Source organism: Oculina patagonica, chromosome 11 (genome assembly GCF_052425735.1).
Source record: "Oculina patagonica isolate OP01 chromosome 11, crgOcupat, whole genome shotgun sequence".
Taxonomy (NCBI): domain Eukaryota; kingdom Metazoa; phylum Cnidaria; class Anthozoa; order Scleractinia; family Oculinidae; genus Oculina; species Oculina patagonica.
In genome coordinates this window covers 24,002,722-24,019,701 of record NC_135768.1, presented here as the reverse complement: position 1 = coordinate 24,019,701, position 16,980 = coordinate 24,002,722, and the positions used below count along the sequence as shown (strand labels likewise).

Here is a 16,980-nt window from a genome sequence, read left to right as displayed (position 1 = left end):
AACCTTCTTATGGTACAGTTAAATTGGTACCGGCGAAAAGAATGTTATTTTATTAGGCTACTGAGCCTTAACCCAAAACTACGTATTTATCTAGAAACATTAATTTGCCATGCTATAAGTCACATGTACAATATTCCCTCAAAAGTGCTCTGACAGACCTTGGGACAAATCTTTGATTGTTTTCGTTGTTTTTTAAAACAATATTTGCCTAGTTTTGTATCCGCTTTTGTATGAGTTTTTGTTATTGGCGAAGTTCATTATTCAACTGTTCCTAAACCACCGTTATCTGTTTTTTGAGTGTACATCACTCTATTTTTCCATTGTGTGTTTTCTATTCTAGTTGTAACAATTCAGTTAATTCTAGGCAGTCTTTACCATTTGGTGAATTTCTCATCTCTCCTCGTCCACTAAAACACCCAAGTCAAATCTGTCCAGTTTTACATTTACCTTCTTTTCCCTATTGATCTTTTACGGTATATATTTGTTACTTAATCCTAGTAGACTCAGTTTATTTAATTTCCTTACTGATCTCTTCTTTATAATACTTTTTCCTAGTCCATAGAGTTTTTATTTCAATCTACTCTTCCCAACTCTATTCATTCCTTCTCTGTGTCTATTCACTCTATCTTTCTCGCCTTACCTGTTCATCTCACTATACACCGCTACGTTCAATCTGTTCTATATCTACCGTAAAATTCAGAAAATACACTGCAAGCTTATATTTCATCAACGACCATTTAAGGTGAGTTGATTTTTGGATGGGAATTTGTGTTTCAAAAATTTTTGGGTTTATAGTTTGAATGGATAATGCACCTGAAAATCTTTAGATGCATAGAAGAATGTCACGTACTAAATTCTCCAAATATAACGATGTAAAACCCAAACTAAGTCCTACAGTTGTTAAATCAACATAGCAGGTCTTTGAGCATACGCTAACAAAGTAAGATACAAAAGAGCTCTATAATATCATAAGTCTTATAAACTGAAAGATTGGCCATTGGTTTTTATTCGGGACGGCATATAATTGGAAGGAGATTTGTGTCTGAGATTTTTGGGGCTACATGTGATTCTGATTTGAACATAGAAAAAAAAAACAAAAGTGTTTTCTCGTCCCCACGCCTTAGCAGTTAAAAAAAGCGAAATTTTATTATCACTAGCGGTTGGGTCATGAACCGCGCGAAGGGGAAACCTGGGGCTAGTGGAGGCGTGACGTCAAAACCTGAAACGTCATCGTGAACAAAAATAACAGATTGAGCTAACTGAGCGAACTGAAAGTGTGTAATTCCACATATATTTTCGTTTGAATTTTTTCTACAAGAAAACAACAACACAACAGAGAAAGGCAGGGAAACCCAGTTTTGAAGTCACGTCTCGACTAGCCCCAGTACCTCACGTTGCGCAGTCTTAGACCTCCCCAGAAATTTAAAGTGACATTGAACGTTTTATCACGTCTTATGCACGGAAAGGAAAATACGATTTCTTATTTTTCTCGATGTTCAAATCCAGATCGCATGTAAATTCAATCAAGCAGATAATTTTTTTGCTATATAGAAATAGTCTGCTTCAGTGCGGATCATAAACAAAGTTTTATTGTTTTAATATTCAGATGTAAGAGCTTCGCCAAAGTGGGGATTTAAAGGAAACTAAGCCTGCTTTATGACAGGTATAACCACGTGTCCATTGTGTAAGGTCACGCATGCTTCTGATCGTAAGGGGACGCACGTGTAATGCTAAGGAAAACACGAACAAATGTCTCAGAACTGACGGACACTCAAAGGAGCATAAAGGAATGAAAGGGGGACGCATGAAAGGAAGGAGGAGAAAACACGCAAGGTAACTCACAAACAGCGCAAGCAGAAAAACATGGAGGAAAGCGACGGGCAAAAGACTAAAAAGAGGGAACGCACATAGTTGTGTGTAAACCAATCGTTAAGTACAGACCAACGCCTTGCTGTCAAAAAACGTTAGGAGTCCAACAAGGGAAATAAAAGGGTAAGGGATAAGGTTAGTATTTGTAAACAATTTCTTTACCAAAACGAGTTCCCTTTTTACCACAGTCATTTTACTAGCATATCAGCACCGAAATGTAATTCCTTTTCACCACAGTCATTTTACTAGCATATCATCACCGAAATGAGTTCCCTTTTTACCACAGTCATTTTAGTAGCATATCAGCTCCGAAATGAGTTCCCTTTTTACCACAGTCATTATACTAGCATAGCAGCACTGAAATGAGTTCCCTTTTTACCACAGTCATTTTACTAGCATATCAGCTCAGAAAGGAGTTCCCTTTTTACCACAGTCATTTTACTAGCATTTCAGCTCAGAAATGAGTTGCCTTTTTACCACAGTCATTTTTCTAGCACATCATCACCGAATTTTAATTCGGTGTTGACTTAAAAGTTCTCTTTATATTTTAGTTAATTTACAAGCATATCTTTCAAGAAATGAGTTTCCTTTACATCAGAGTCATTTTAAGTATTTTACTAGCATATCAGCTAGGGAGATTGTGGTTACGGTTAGGGTAAGGGTAAAGATTAGGGTTAGCAACTTCGAGGGGCGCGACACCTATAGGAAGATCTCGTTAAATTTCGAAAATTTAAACGATATGTGACTGTGCTTGCAAAACTCTATCATCGTGCTCACTTTGGTGGCATAAGGTTGATTTTGAAATTTTGGCAAAAAAAGGCTAGGGTTAGGGTTATAGGGTTAGCAACTTCGAGGGGCACGACACTAAGGAAGATCCCAAGGAATTTTGAAAATGTAAACAGCATGCGACTGTGGTTGCAAAACTCTATCATCGTTCCCACTTTTGTGGCAAAAGGTTGATTTTGAATTTTTTTCAAAAAAAGTCTACCACTTGGAAGATCTCAAAGAATTTCGAAAATTTAAAAGGCCTGCGACTGTGCTTGCAAAATTGAGCCCAGAAATGCAACAGGGAATGTACATGGAGCGCATGGTTAACGCTCGAGAAACCGCTGTGGGAAAGTGTAACACATTATACACGAAATGCAGGAGGGGTGACACTCGGGTGATCGCACGAGTAAAGGTACGAGGGAACGCACGGTTTATTAAGTCCCCAGTGGAGGCTTGTGAAAGCTAAAGGCTAACCATGGTGAAGTAAAGGCGCAAGTGAAACCATAGGGTACCGATGAGAATACATAACGGATTGTAACAAGCGGAGGAAATAAAGCAGGATAATGCGCGCTGGGGGTAACAAATGATAAATGCTCAAGGCAGCGCAGAGGGAATGCAGCAGGAATTTCTGGTGCAACGCGGGAGGAAAGGTGCGTGCAAATACACAGGGCAAATACAAAGTTTTTCAAGAAACGCTGTAAGAAATGAAGAAGGAAATGTACGCCTTAAGGTGGCTCGTAATAGTTTAGATATTCCCGTCTTTGGCATTCTATTGCTGCTACACCTGTAATGTTGAAGTATAACTTTCCAAACATCCTTGTTAAGGTTTTACTAATAAACAAATTGGAGTCACTGTGACGTCGAAATTCGTTGCCATGGCAACTACAAAAGTGGTCAAAGATACCATATTTTTGACCATTAAAGGCTAATTACTCTAAAACTAGACGGTAAAAGTTTTTGTTTTTCAAATATTTTTGTTTAAAGGACAAAAGAAACGATCTGACAACTTTTTAAAAAATTCTGTCAGAAATTTTCAGAGCCACCTTAAATTTATGCAAAAATAACCTAACTCCGAATCCCTTTGACAGATTTTTTTAAAAATTGGCAAAAATGTTTATTTTATCAGTTGGATAAAAATATGTGAAAACGAAAAACTTTCACCGAGTAGTTTTTGAGTTATCAGCCCTGAAAGGTCCAAAATAGTGTATCTTTAACCTCATATGGCGTTGCCATGGAAACAGATTTTGACGTCACCATGACCTCAAATTGTTCATTGGTACATCTTGTTTACGTTTGTGCAAAAAGATTTTTCTTAACGTTATTGATATAGCTGTGATAGAATACCAAAGACGGGCATATTTAGTTTTGACTAAACTATTGAGAGCCACCTTAACGTACCAGCAAAGACGTGAAAAAAAGCCACAGGGATCCCATGGGAGAATGCAAAATGTATTTACAGCGGAGCGCATTATACAACTCCCGTAGAATATAAACGCGCAGGGTTCGAACACAGCAAATGCAGGGACAAGAAAAGGCATGGGGTTCTCACAGGGAATGCAGAACATAGCAGGGTAACCCACCGGGCGAAGCATGGGTAAAAGGATAAGAAAGTTAGGTTATGAACGAGAAAACGGACGGTGTAAAGGACGAGTAAAAAATACATTGGTCTACCCACCCACCGGGAACGAGAACGCCACGAGTTGCTTACAGCGCAACAGATAAAAACACGCCTCTTACGAGGCCGTACATAGTTGCAAGCAAGCACAAACAACTTTGTTTAATGAATTTCAATTTTATTCTCTATCAATTTGCACTGATGCTTAAATAATTATGTCTAACATGTACTCTATGTGCTTGTGCTTTGCACTTAAACATTTTATGAATTTTAGTCAAAAAATTATCTCCCAAGTCACTGAACACAAATGTGCATTTTTAAACTTACATTTTTAAAATATGCTTAATGGTTTTGTCTAATTACTACTTTCTTCTAATTGAAAAATTACAACATTTTTTCCAGCTTTCAGCATGCCTGTATCAAGACGAAAATATAAATCTGGGCTTCTACACAATCTCTCTTACGAAAGTCTGATTTTCAGTTAGTCTCTGCTGCATTTATAGCATGGCGGCTTGTAATTTTTGTGTTGAAATTGTCACTTCATTTCAGTTGTTACTTAAAATTGCATAAAACTACACTAGATCTTTGACACTCCTGGTTCATGAGAGGAATGAACGTAACATGTTTAGTTAATAAAATCAAATGTAAATCGCCGCGAATTCTGTTTCCATTTACACGTTTTTGCAGCTTTTTAAAATATTTTAAGGCCATTGTGTTGTCTTACAGAGTATTTAGATCAATGCTGTAATGAAATCTGAACTTATAATAACGTACCAAATATTCTCCATTAATTCCTTGTGCCGATGACTGCAACCTCTACTTTTAACGACATAATGTTGCAACTAGGAATCTAAGACTGAAAATATTAATTGAAAGACTAATTCATTAACGACAACTCTTACCTAAGTAATAATAATGTTAAACAACAAAGTCCTTAAATCTAAGTAAGTATGACAAAAGGATTGCCAGTTGTCAGTTTGAGAAGGGGTTGAAAATTGTTTAAAAAACAATAAGCGTGTCGATCTTTACCCATTAACTCAGAGAAAAAGGACTTTAAAAAGCAGAATTTTAGATGTTGCTCTCTATATAGACTAAAATGTGACGAAAACGTTCACCCAATATGAAAAGTTTACTTGCTTAATATCGTACATCTCATATCAGTTCTACATAAACATATTGCAGGGATTAAGCATCACGTTTCATGGTAAGCAGCAAACTTTTGATTGCTGTTAGTTTTGTTAACTTTTCCGAAATGTGTCAAGAAAATGAAAAAAGAAACCATACGTTCAAAAGAAACGCGAATTTCTCAATATCACGCACACACGGCAGACAGCAAATGTGGGATTCATGCTACTCGCGGGAGGAGCAAACGTGATGCTCGATCTCTCTATTAAAAAAAAGAAAGTGTAAAAATGTAAAAAGAGATTTCAAAAGATTAAGAATAAGGAATTAAGATTAAGAATTAAGAGTTTTATGTAGCAGTATTACATTAAAATGCAAACACCAGAAAATTCACGAGAAATAATCTTTTACAACCCAAGAGTATAAATTTATAGCTACCATCTATTTTGACACCAAATTTGTTTAATGTGCATGCGGGAATGACTTGTTCAAAACCAAAACGATGCGACATTGCTAGATGAAAGTGAGTTGTATCTTTTTTAGTGTATCTGTGGGAATTTGCCAAAAAATTTAAGACCCCCGACAAGAGCCAACTAAAAGTGATAGTATTATTAGGAGGAATACTAACATTACCAAAAACGTATTAACTGTAGCTGTTTAAAAACAAATGTTTCTGCAATGAACGGTTACTAGTTTCCAAAGGGGCCGTATCAGAATTATTGCGAACAAATGTACCTCCCGTTTGCCCGGATGTTGAGCCTTCTGTAATTACCTTTGATTCAAATTAAATACTCACCATTTCCATTCAATACTTATTCAATTAACATTCTAATGCTTTACAAAATCTGTCTTTACAAGTGCTAATTATCTAACTAAATAAATATTGCATTAATATAATTGGAATTAAGACACTTGCTACGATCCTTTTTTTCATATAAATTGACTGTTAACTTCAAACACATCTGAGTACCTTCGCATTTAAATCTTCACTTTAGGTTTACCATAACTCTAAAACAACTCTATTGTACAATTTCTCTACCATAAGCTACATACAATTAACTATACATAAACTGCTACTTGGCTCTTTTGTTCCTTTTCCAGCGTGATATACTTTGGATTTTTGTTTCGTTAAATCTTATCGGGGTTCTTTGCGGCCCTGCAGAAAGGACGAAAAGAGAAATCAATGGCAAACATCTCCTTACAGACACTTATCCATTACATGCAGTTCACTTGGACTCGAAGAAACCCGAATTCATCTTATTTCTATCTTTTAATACAGACACTTTCATGAAACGGACACACAGCTCTGCCCCTTTGGTGTTCGTATTATAGAGTTTCAGGAGGAGGAGGGGGAGGAGAAGAAGGAAGAATAAAGTCACCTCAGACTATAACATTCAGCTCTGCCCCTTTGGTGTTGGTATTAAAGAGTTTCAGGAGGAGGAGGGAGAGGAGAATTAAAACAATATAAAAACGCTAAAATAATTGCTAAAAATCCCTAGGAGGAAGAATAAAGACACCTCAGACTATAACATTCAGCTCTGTCCCTTTGGTGTCGGTATTAAAGAGTTTCAACTATCAAGCAATGGTTACTGCACTGAACATTGCACTCAACCAGATGTACATAACTCTTATTAGTCGAGTTTGAGACCCCCCCCCCCCCCCCCTCAACTACTGTAAATTAGGGATCGAGGATCGAGTTTTATCCTCAAAGCAGGGCCGTAACCAGACCTTTGGCATAGACGAGGCAAGATTTTGCTAGGAGGTTCTGGGGGCATGTCCTCCAGAAAATTTGGGGAACTACATGTATGAGCTCTGAAACTCTTTCATAAACATTTTTCATTAGGTATATTTAAAAAAACAATCTTGTTCAACTAGGGATTATTTTTCCAACTAAACGTATTTTATTTTTAATTTTGGGTTAAAATCAAGACGAGGCAAGTGCCTCGTCTTGCCTCTTGCTAGTTACGGCCCTGCTCAAAGGTGAAAAAACAAACAAACAAGCAAGCAAAGCCACAACAAAAAACTAACAACGGCTGCATTAGTCCATGGACAACAGGGATACAATCAATTTCCGGTAATTCCTTCGTTGACACTGCTGGGCACAACTCTAACAGAGATTTCAAAAAGAAACCGACATAGTCATCTTCATAATACTCATTCGAATGAGCTAACAAACCAATCAGATTGTAGGATTTGCAGTTACTTTTACTTACCCTGGGGACCCCTGATGGTAGGCAAATGGAGCTGGACTAACAAAACCTCTTCTTGGAGTATGCACTCTCTCAGGCCCAGACCCTCCCAGCCATATTGGATGAGATTGGCGTGGCTCAGCAGTCCTGGGTCTGGGTGGTCCATCCACTTGGGAGATCACTGGGCTTCTAAAGCTGAGTAAGAAATCAAGAGGAATACTGACCATGTGTTTCCTTCTTACAAACCAGAAACGTGATCAAACACAATCTCGAGTTTTTTTTTAATATATCTTCTCAATCGAAACTAAAACTACTATACGGCGCAAACAGAGAAATGAAATCGTAAAAATCTATGCTAATTAAGATCACATATCTAAACCACCGTCACGGTTCTGTTTTCCTTTGTTTCAACTTGATGAGTTATTGAGTTTGAGAAACTTCAAGAAACTTCATCAAAGGAGGAAACTAAAGCGATACGTATACCAAATTGTCACAGCTACAATCCCAAGAAATACATTATGGCAACCAGCAAGGATCCAGAGTTAATATTCTGAGTTTTGGATTTTTAAGTGTTTGCTATTCAGGACTAGTCTACCAGTTCTATTTATTTTGCCACGATTCCGAAATTTATTAATTTTAGCTTAGTAAGCAATGGTCTGACCAGTTTAGTCTGGAGTACTTGAATACTTGTTTACATAAATAAAATGCTTCTACAAAATATATGTAGCGTCATACCTCCTCAGACTTCGGCGTGACGCTTGATCTGTGCAAAAAAAAAAAAAAATAAATAATAAAAAATACAGCTCACGGTTAAGGATTAAAAAAAAAAAAAAAAAAAACCATTCCCTTTTTTCCAAAAAAGGCCACCTAATATGTTTTAATTAATTAATTAGGGGCGTATTAACTCGCAACATACCCGTATAGCCGTCGCATTTGCCCGTTGAATTTTTTTTTAATTGTTTTCGAGCTAAAACACAAAAGTTCCAACGGGCAAATGCGACCACTATACGGCAAAACGCGTATGTTGCAAATAAATTCAACCTAAATTTTAAAATAGCTAAATCTACGTTGAGTGCATAATAAATGTTTAGGTACCATTATAGATTACAGGAAAGATTTTGTTCTTTGTTTACCTCTCTGAAAGTTACTTGGTTCTTCTGGCATTGTTAACAAGTCTGTTTAGAAGTGAAAAAAAAAAAGAAAAGAAATCAGAAAGACGAGCTAAATGGTTACAAAAAGGTAGAAACACAGGTCTTTCTACAAAAACATTGGCGGGTTTTTACTATTATTAGGGAATCCTTGATGACTTTCCGGCCCATGTTAGTTTTCATTAAGGAAACATCCATATTCAGAGGCTTTCTTTTCTAAATGTTCATTTTAAGAGCAAAGCCCGAAGAACGATGAACTTTTCTGAATAAAAAGGTAGCATGTCATCTTTTCATAGATTTTTAAGCAGTACATTCTGGAAGCATTAAGTATTTAGCCCATGAGAAATTAACAAACCTTTGTGATGACCTCCCTTTCTAGCTATGTTAAGGTAATTAGACGCAGGACCCCGGTGCCTCATACTTGCACTTCTTCTGAGAGGTGAATCTGTGCTGGGCTCTACAAGGAAAGAAAACTAGGGTATTAGCACCACCATAGGTTCTCATACGGTAAACAATTCAGTTAAGGAGTTAAGGTGTAATGAGCCATGAACATAAATTGATGTGTGTAGAGTTTATATACAAGTAAGCTGCAAGTGACCTTTTCTTCGTGGAGTGTCCATTGTATCAAAACTTCTGGCAACTGGTGAACTTGTCTGACGTGGAGCACTGCTCAGAAGATCTGCCATAAAAATTTACTACATCAATGACTGCAGAAAAGCACTTTAGGTTTAAAAAACAACGCCTTTTTTTTGGAGGGCGCAGGGCTTAATTAAAATTTATCCCCCGAACAAACTCTCCCGTTGCTGACAACACATAAATAAGGTAAGGTAATCTGTTGTTGTTCATTCGTTAATAAAGTTGTTCACAATCAAGTACAGTTTCCAAAAAAAAACCGACCACGATACATCATAAAGTACTTCACTTTAGGATATAAAGCATTGAAATAAAGACAAACAGCAGAATGGAAAGCCACTTATGTCAGCTTACAATGTACTACTCTTAAATAACAGCCGCCGCACACGTCAAACGCTGAAGTCATTTGTTGAACAAAGAAAGTATCTCCCAACTCACCCCACCCCCCACCTCGCTGATGTCACTGTTTGTACCTTAAGTGTATACAGTTTCACAGCGGTCAAACGCAAAAATTGACGTCACATCCGGTCTTCGCCGCCTCGAACTTTTGACTCGAAAATGGGCAAACTTTTGTAAGAAATTGTTAAAGAAATAGTACGGTGAAAGAACAGTTCAAGCTGGGACACTCAGTGAAGATGAATTATCAAATTTCCAATCCATAAGCGGCGAATAAACCTTAACTTTCCAGGGACGGCGTTAACTTTTGGGTTTAAAGCGAAAGTTTGCGGAAACTTAAGACTTTGTATGGAGAATTTTGGCGGGAATTGCACAGTAACTGCGCACGCGCGCTGCGTTTGACCGCTGTGTGGTATTCAGTACAGTACTGAACTACCGCTGACCTGGATGTCCGCCACCTTTCCTTGCAAGCCTGAGATAGTCAGTTGAGTCTCCAGCTGCACTGCTTATACTCCTTGGGCTGCTGACTGGAGTTGAATCTATAAATGAACATAATTAGCCTAAGGCCCCGTCCACACTAATCCGGATAAATTTGAAAAGGCACCTTTGTTTTCTCCAGTTTGGCCAACCGTCCACACTAATCTAGATTAACTGTCCACTGAAAACGGAACTTACTTTTCGAAGACGCTCTTCAAAGTGAAATAATTTGAAAATGCCGCCTTTGTGTTTTTGTATGGACGGAAAACATTTTGAAAACGGAACTTTTCGAAAACGCTCTTCAAAGTGGGTATTTGAAACCGAATTTAATCCGTTTTTGACAAAAATAGATGCGTTTTCAAATTTGCCCGAAATAGTGTGGTTGGAAAATATTTTATACAACCGCGTTTTCAAATTTCCCTGGATTACCACTCATGTGGACAAGGCCTTAATGTCTAGTTTATGTTTATGGTATTCTTGGGTTTTTCCTTTTAGATATTAGGTATTATTTTCCCCATTAGGGTTTTGACCAACAACTCATCTAAGTAAATAGTTGATACAAGCTTATTGAATTCTTTCAGTGTCAAGACTACAATATTTTGCCACAGTATAATTTCAGAGTTGAAGAAAAATACAGCCAAAATTGCAACAGGTCAAGACATTTTGACTTTGTCACAACTGACAGTCACAGTTACTATTTCAGTCTACGGTTTTCTGTCATTCAACTCTGAATTTCTGTACTATTATTATTACATTTGTACCTATATTTCGTTTGACTTCTTTAGGCTTGGGACTGGGACTGGCTTTCTCTGGTGTCATCATCAACAAGTCTGCAAGAAATGCATCATTAATGTGGTATAAACATGTCACGAATTGTCTGACAAGTAGTGGATACTACCAGAAGGCAAGAAGATATAATTTGTTTTTTACGAACGGGTGCAGCGAATAAGAAACAATACGTTTTTCACAAGGAAAATAAATTTCATCTCTTTAAGCTACCGTGTTTTTTACTGTTTATTACATGACAAAAAACACATTAACAAAAGTTAAACGCATTAACCATGAAAGGGTGGAAAATGACGTCATCAATATCGAAAACAGAACCAGGACACTAGCGCCATAAAGGCAATACCTTAGAGTATCGTCGAACCGCTTTTTTTATTCTCAAGCGTTTGTAGCAAAAATGTTTACATGTATTTTTATATGCTTTGGAAAAAAACAACAACACCCAAATGTTTCCGTTTCTATAATTTTGCCACAGGAACACAGCATCATTTTTATTCTACACATAACATTTTCTGCAGCTTGCATGGCTCTGCCCTACATGTATGCATGGTACAGTTTGCACCATACCTTTCCGTCCACCTCCTTTCCTGGCCATTTTTAAGTATTCTGTACTGGCTGGTGAACTATCAGCACTTGTCTTTCTTGGGCTAGTAGCAGGAGATTCTAAAAAGCAAATTAATTTCGAACATTTTTCATTTAGGAAGCAAAAAATCAAATACATCGGTGAAATATTTCCTGCCAAAAAGCGCGACTCAAAAAATGTATCCACCACGTAAATAAACATGTTATTTGGCCAAGTAAAAACAAAAACGACAAAGGTTTCTCGTCCCCGCCCGCTTCATTTTTTGGGGCCGCTTCTCTTTTTTTAATATTTGTTATTGGGAAGGTTGAAACGAACAAAATCCAACAGGCGTTACTCCTCAATTAAGTACAAAGAAAATTCTGTAAGACATGGCTTTTGTCTGCGTTTTAAAACGAACTCAGGTCAAAATTTTTAAACCTCGGCACGCTAGGTCCGTACTGGATAGGTCAGGATTTATTTTGCAAGTTCGCTTCTGGAGAATTTGACGATGGAGGAAATAACAAATAACAAAAACCAAGCGCCCGCCCGCTCTCTTTTTTATAGAAATTCGGACGAGAAACACTTGGTTTTTTTTCACTTGACCTTGCTTGTTTGGTGTTTTTCCACCTAAGAAAACTATTATTTTGAGGTTTCGTTCAATTTCAAAGTAATTTTGCCCGTCAGAAAAACGATGTAAAGTTGTAATATTAAATAACAACCGAACTAAGTACCTTTCCTCTGGAGGGTATCCTTAACAACTGTTCCATCTTGGTAGTACCAGCCTCCTAGCTTACTCTCTTGTTTTTTGGGCCTGGGGCTGGGTTTATGATGTTCAATTGTAAGAAGGTCTGCCAAAAAAAAACCGAATTAGTTTGAAGTATCTATTTGTTGATTAAATTTATATTTATTAACGAGTTTTAGCTTGTTTAATAATGATAATAATAACGGAAAACAGAAATTATGAAATTAAGAGTTTTCAAACTAAAAGCAAATTTCAATCAAAATACAGAAAGAGTCCTTAGTCTTGCTTCTACACGTTAACAAGCATTCAACCGGTATCTGAAACGTCATGGGTTCGACTCCCGTTGGAGGTCAGAAATATTGTTTTCGGAGTAAATTGACTTGAAAACGCTTCTTCATTCTTTTTTTAATATTTCACTTAATCCAAGTCACCATTCCACTTACCAAGTCTGTAACCTAAAACATAATAAATAATATTTATCTAACTGTTACCTTTGTGTCCTCCTCCTTTCCGTGCTTTCTGGAGATATTCAGTTTCAGTGTTAATTTGTACAGAGGAGCCACCATTTTGCTGACGAGCAGCTGTGAGTTAAAAGGATACAGAAGAAAGGGAAAGAACATATGAGTTACAGTAATAAAATACTGATTTTAATTTGCTATGGACTATCTCAAACAATAATAAAACTGCTTCAAACTCCTGCAACTTCAAACAATTTGTTTTCTGAGTGTGTAAGATAGCAGTAGTGCACTGGAAATACGCGTAAACCATAATTTTATTTTCAAGACTTGTGGCATGTGGGATGACAAGACAACTTAGCGAGAACTTCATTGGGAAAAGGTCACCCATTATATTTTCATTTTAGTTTAGGATCAACTCAAATGGCAAACACAACATAAAGTGCTTTTATAAGTGTCAATTTGAGCACAAAATAGTATTAGCCTGCAGTCAAGAACACTTGCTGCTTACCATTACTGTACAGTAACGCACCAAAACCTTCATGTAAAGACGCTCATAGACTGAACGAGGGGAGCAGAGCAATCCAACAAGTTAAGTTGCATTACCTTTTCTATCCCGTGTTTTATTTCCATCCACAATATCTTGATTATTATTGTTTACTTCTCCTCCTTTCTTTGGATATCTTTGTGTTTCAGGTGATGGTGTGTGGGTCAACAGATCTGTTGGAATAAATTCCACTTCATATACATGCTGCCTATGTACATTGTGAAAAATGACACATTTACCACAGAAGGTTTGCCCCCACTACGAACAGGCTTCCAATTTATCTCTCTCTAATAACACCACACTATAGGGAGCCTAGTCGCAGGCTATACCGGCACTTGCAGGTTAACAGTCAGGGCCTGGTTGTTCAAAGCACGATTAAGGTAATCCAGGATTAGCACGAACTTTTAATCCTAGGTTAGCGCTAATCGGCTCTACGACAACCCGGCCCAGTGTTAGCGCAGATAGCAAATGCACAATATCGCCACTAACTATCTTCTTTTTATACCCTTAACACCCAAAGACCAACGTCCAACTGCCAAATACAAATTCTTCCTTAACCTGTCTCCACATCCTGTTCCTTGATGATGTTTTCTACAACTCACCCGACCAGGAACTCATGCTTCATTATTTGAAACATACAACCGTTTCTCCAATCTCTTATTTTATACTCAGCTAAATGTTATGACAGAGTTGATGCCTTCAACATGATAGTATTGGCACGGAATAATTATTCCCCAGTAGGAAATTGGTAGCAAAACAGAAATCACACACAGGCAAGATCATTTGTGGTGCTTTGATAGAAATGAATAATTACAAAAGAGAAACGAAGCTGGGAAACATTTATGTAAGTGCCATCATCCTTATGAGTTTCTAAAGCGACCTGCAGTACACTTGACTATCAAGTGACAATAAATTGCTTAGCTTTGCTACGAAGACAAATCAAATGCAGGCAGTTTTGGGTTTTCCGAACTTAACCTCACTTCAGCCAAGAGCATTTATCTACCGTTCCTTGTATTTATTTTTAAATTTCAAATAAGCAAAAGATCTAAAGCTTTGTGTGCAAATTACAGACAATCATCCACAACCAACCAATACTTGAACGATTACCAAGGAAAAAATCATCTGCAGTTAATCTTTAATGCAAATATTGGCGCTACTTATATTTAGCTAATTATTATTACTATTACTTTTAACAATAACAAAACGCAATTAAGAAGCAACAAAAGCCAGTTTTGAATGCTGCTTAAGTATTGAATTAGTATACACGCAATTATTAATTATATTACTCTTAATTGCATGGTTATTATTACTGTTATTATAAACTAATATTACATTACATTTGTTATTATTGTTACCATTAGTACCTTTATGACCTCCGCCTTTTCTAGCAATTTTAAGGTATTCTGTATTAGTGCTGATGTCTACTGGTATTTTTGAATCTCTTGCGTTTTTACGAGGACTCCGACGAGGGCTAGGTGTATCTAGAGAACAAATACAGCACTTTCAACAACTGCTGGCAAAGTGTCAAAAAAGCGGGCCAGTAGGGGATAACTGAGAAGTTTTCAGAAGCATTACTTTGTTTGGAGATTAAAATAAGAAAACATTAGATATCACTCTGCACTCTGAATATAATGAGTCTACTGCCAACAGTTCCTCGTTCCTTGATACAAAAAGACTGACTGGCTGACTTGTTAGTCTAAAGGGGTTCGTGTGAAAAAAAAAAATGCATTGACAACACTATGTTAGCGGACCTTGTTTGTCGCTTGGTCCATGAAATACATGCAACACTAACTACAAACAGAGTCCTGTATAATCCATAAGGTTCGGATTTGCTGCGACTGCAGACATGAAACATCACTAACAGACTCACAAATATCAAGTCATACATGTATGGACTTCGGCAAGTACATTAATATAAGAATATTGAAATATGACCGATTGCATGGATGTACCTAAACAGCAAGAGCACTTAAGTACAGTGAAACTAACCTTTTCTTTGCTGTGTCTCCTTAACATCCACGCCATCATGAGTGTACCACTGTCCGTCCTTCTTGTCATATCTGACTGGTTCAGAGGTGGGTGTGTGGGGCTCTGTTGTCAACAGATCTGTTATAAAGTACATGCAATCATATTTCATAACCACACCATTTGGAGTATCAACATTTTCTTTATGCCCTTTTAAACTTGAAAAACACAGGTGGTCGATCATGTTACGTTTGATACCCACTTAGGTCATGTTTCCACTATGAGTTCAAATGGTAAATGGTATACACCCAGTAAAAAATTCACTAGAAACACTGTTTTCTGGGGCATGTTCCCTAACAACAATTCCCCCACCCCCCAAATGAATGACTGCTAGATTATCAAAGGTTATTTTAAAAACATCCCCACCAGACGTAAATGACAAAAGTTAATTGCCATGGCTCGACCCAATCCATCCGGTTGACATCTCCCTTGTCTGTCAGTGTGATAACCTTAATTCTTGGCGTAGTTTCAATTGCACGGTTTTTTTCTCCAATACGATCAAGTTCTTTTTTCTCATGATCTGTCTACAGGAACTTATTAAAATTCTGTAAAAGAGAAGTTAGTCATTAATGACATACCACTGTGTCCACCGCCCTTCCTGGCCAGTATTAAGTAGTCTGTGTCACTAGCGTTATTTTTACGTGGACTGGGTGAAGCTGGTGACCCTAAACAAACAAGTAGAATATACATTACTAATCTACGTCAAAAATAAAAGATGTGGTTATTGTTATAATAGAAATAATAATGATATTACAAAGCTGTGCTCTTACAAAAATAGCAGGGTGTCCAAAGGCTGTTATGAAAGAAGTCTTGGGTGCCCAGCTCTAAAAGCTTTTTATGATAGCGAAGTTTTTTTTTAAGTTGCCCAAGGACCAAAGTAAGTCGCCTGTGGCACCGGGGCCCTGCTAGAGCACAGCTCTGAATTATCTACACAGCGGAGCGATTCTGTGATTGTGTCATCTATTTTCCTTCATGGAAAAGATATAACCCACGAAAATGACCTGACTCCCAGTGTGTGGATTCACCGATCAGTTGGTAGAGCATCGCACCAGAATCGCGGAAGACACAGGTTCAAATCCCATAGAATCCCTGAATATTCTTCTCAGCATTCTTTTCCCCAATTACTTAAGCATCGTGTCAATGCTTGTTAAAATAATGTTCATCTTAGTTTTAAAGAAAGATGAACATTTATTTGTTTGTATCACGATGGGGTCAATTTGAGCTGTTGATCGTGATGTTTCCATTGCTATACTCCTAGTCTTATCACTCAGTTGATCGCCATATTTAGCATGTTTGTTTGCTGTTATTGGTGCATTTCGATCCTCATTAACCCGAGTAAATTTTGCAGCGTGGTATTGTTGAGCGTCTACATGTGCCTCATATCTTTATTACCACACCCGTTGTTTTCGTACCATTTTGATTGAACCAGTTTCCTCCATTCTTTTGGTATCTCTGCGGTGCTGGCGATGGAGTGTGTGGCTCCATTGTTAACAAATCTGAAACAGGGTTAGGGTTAGGGTTAGGATTAGGGGGATTAGCGGTAGGGTTGTAGTTTAGGGTTAGAGTTAAGGTTAGATGGTTCTTATATGGCGCACATTTAAAATTGTCCAAAGGCACTTCAAAATTCTTTTTCGAACGTGGGATCC

At 37.4% G+C, this 16,980-nt stretch overlaps 1 protein-coding gene across 23 annotated transcripts in view; it reads right to left on the bottom strand.

Moving 5' to 3' along the window:
* Positions 1–4,716: 4,716 nt before the first annotated feature.
* LOC144630857 (uncharacterized) overlaps positions 4,717–16,980 on the bottom strand; it is a 30,983-nt gene continuing 18,719 nt past the window's right edge. For 17 of the 23 annotated variants that reach the window (XM_078489219.1, XM_078489224.1, XM_078489225.1 and 14 more), the window contains 16 exons: positions 16,747–16,830; positions 15,913–15,999; positions 15,299–15,415; positions 14,674–14,790; positions 13,369–13,482; positions 12,799–12,888; positions 12,297–12,413; positions 11,571–11,666; positions 10,979–11,047; positions 10,184–10,279; positions 9,310–9,390; positions 9,067–9,168; positions 8,697–8,738; positions 8,299–8,326; positions 7,588–7,758; positions 6,878–7,481 (listed from right to left, as the gene is read on the bottom strand). In XM_078489219.1, coding sequence (XP_078345345.1) covers positions 7,439–7,481; positions 7,588–7,758; positions 8,299–8,326; positions 8,697–8,738; positions 9,067–9,168; positions 9,310–9,390; positions 10,184–10,279; positions 10,979–11,047; positions 11,571–11,666; positions 12,297–12,413; positions 12,799–12,888; positions 13,369–13,482; positions 14,674–14,790; positions 15,299–15,415; positions 15,913–15,999; positions 16,747–16,830 — 1,454 coding nt within the window. In that variant the 3' untranslated portion in view covers positions 6,878–7,438. Of the gene's footprint in view, positions 6,531–6,552; positions 6,754–6,877; positions 7,482–7,587; positions 7,759–8,298; positions 8,327–8,696; positions 8,739–9,066; positions 9,169–9,309; positions 9,391–10,183; positions 10,280–10,978; positions 11,048–11,570; positions 11,667–12,296; positions 12,414–12,798; positions 12,889–13,368; positions 13,483–14,673; positions 14,791–15,298; positions 15,416–15,912; positions 16,000–16,746; positions 16,831–16,980 lie in introns of those variants that run through there. The other 6 variants (XM_078489226.1, XM_078489227.1, XM_078489212.1 and 3 more) reach the window with 4 other exon arrangements.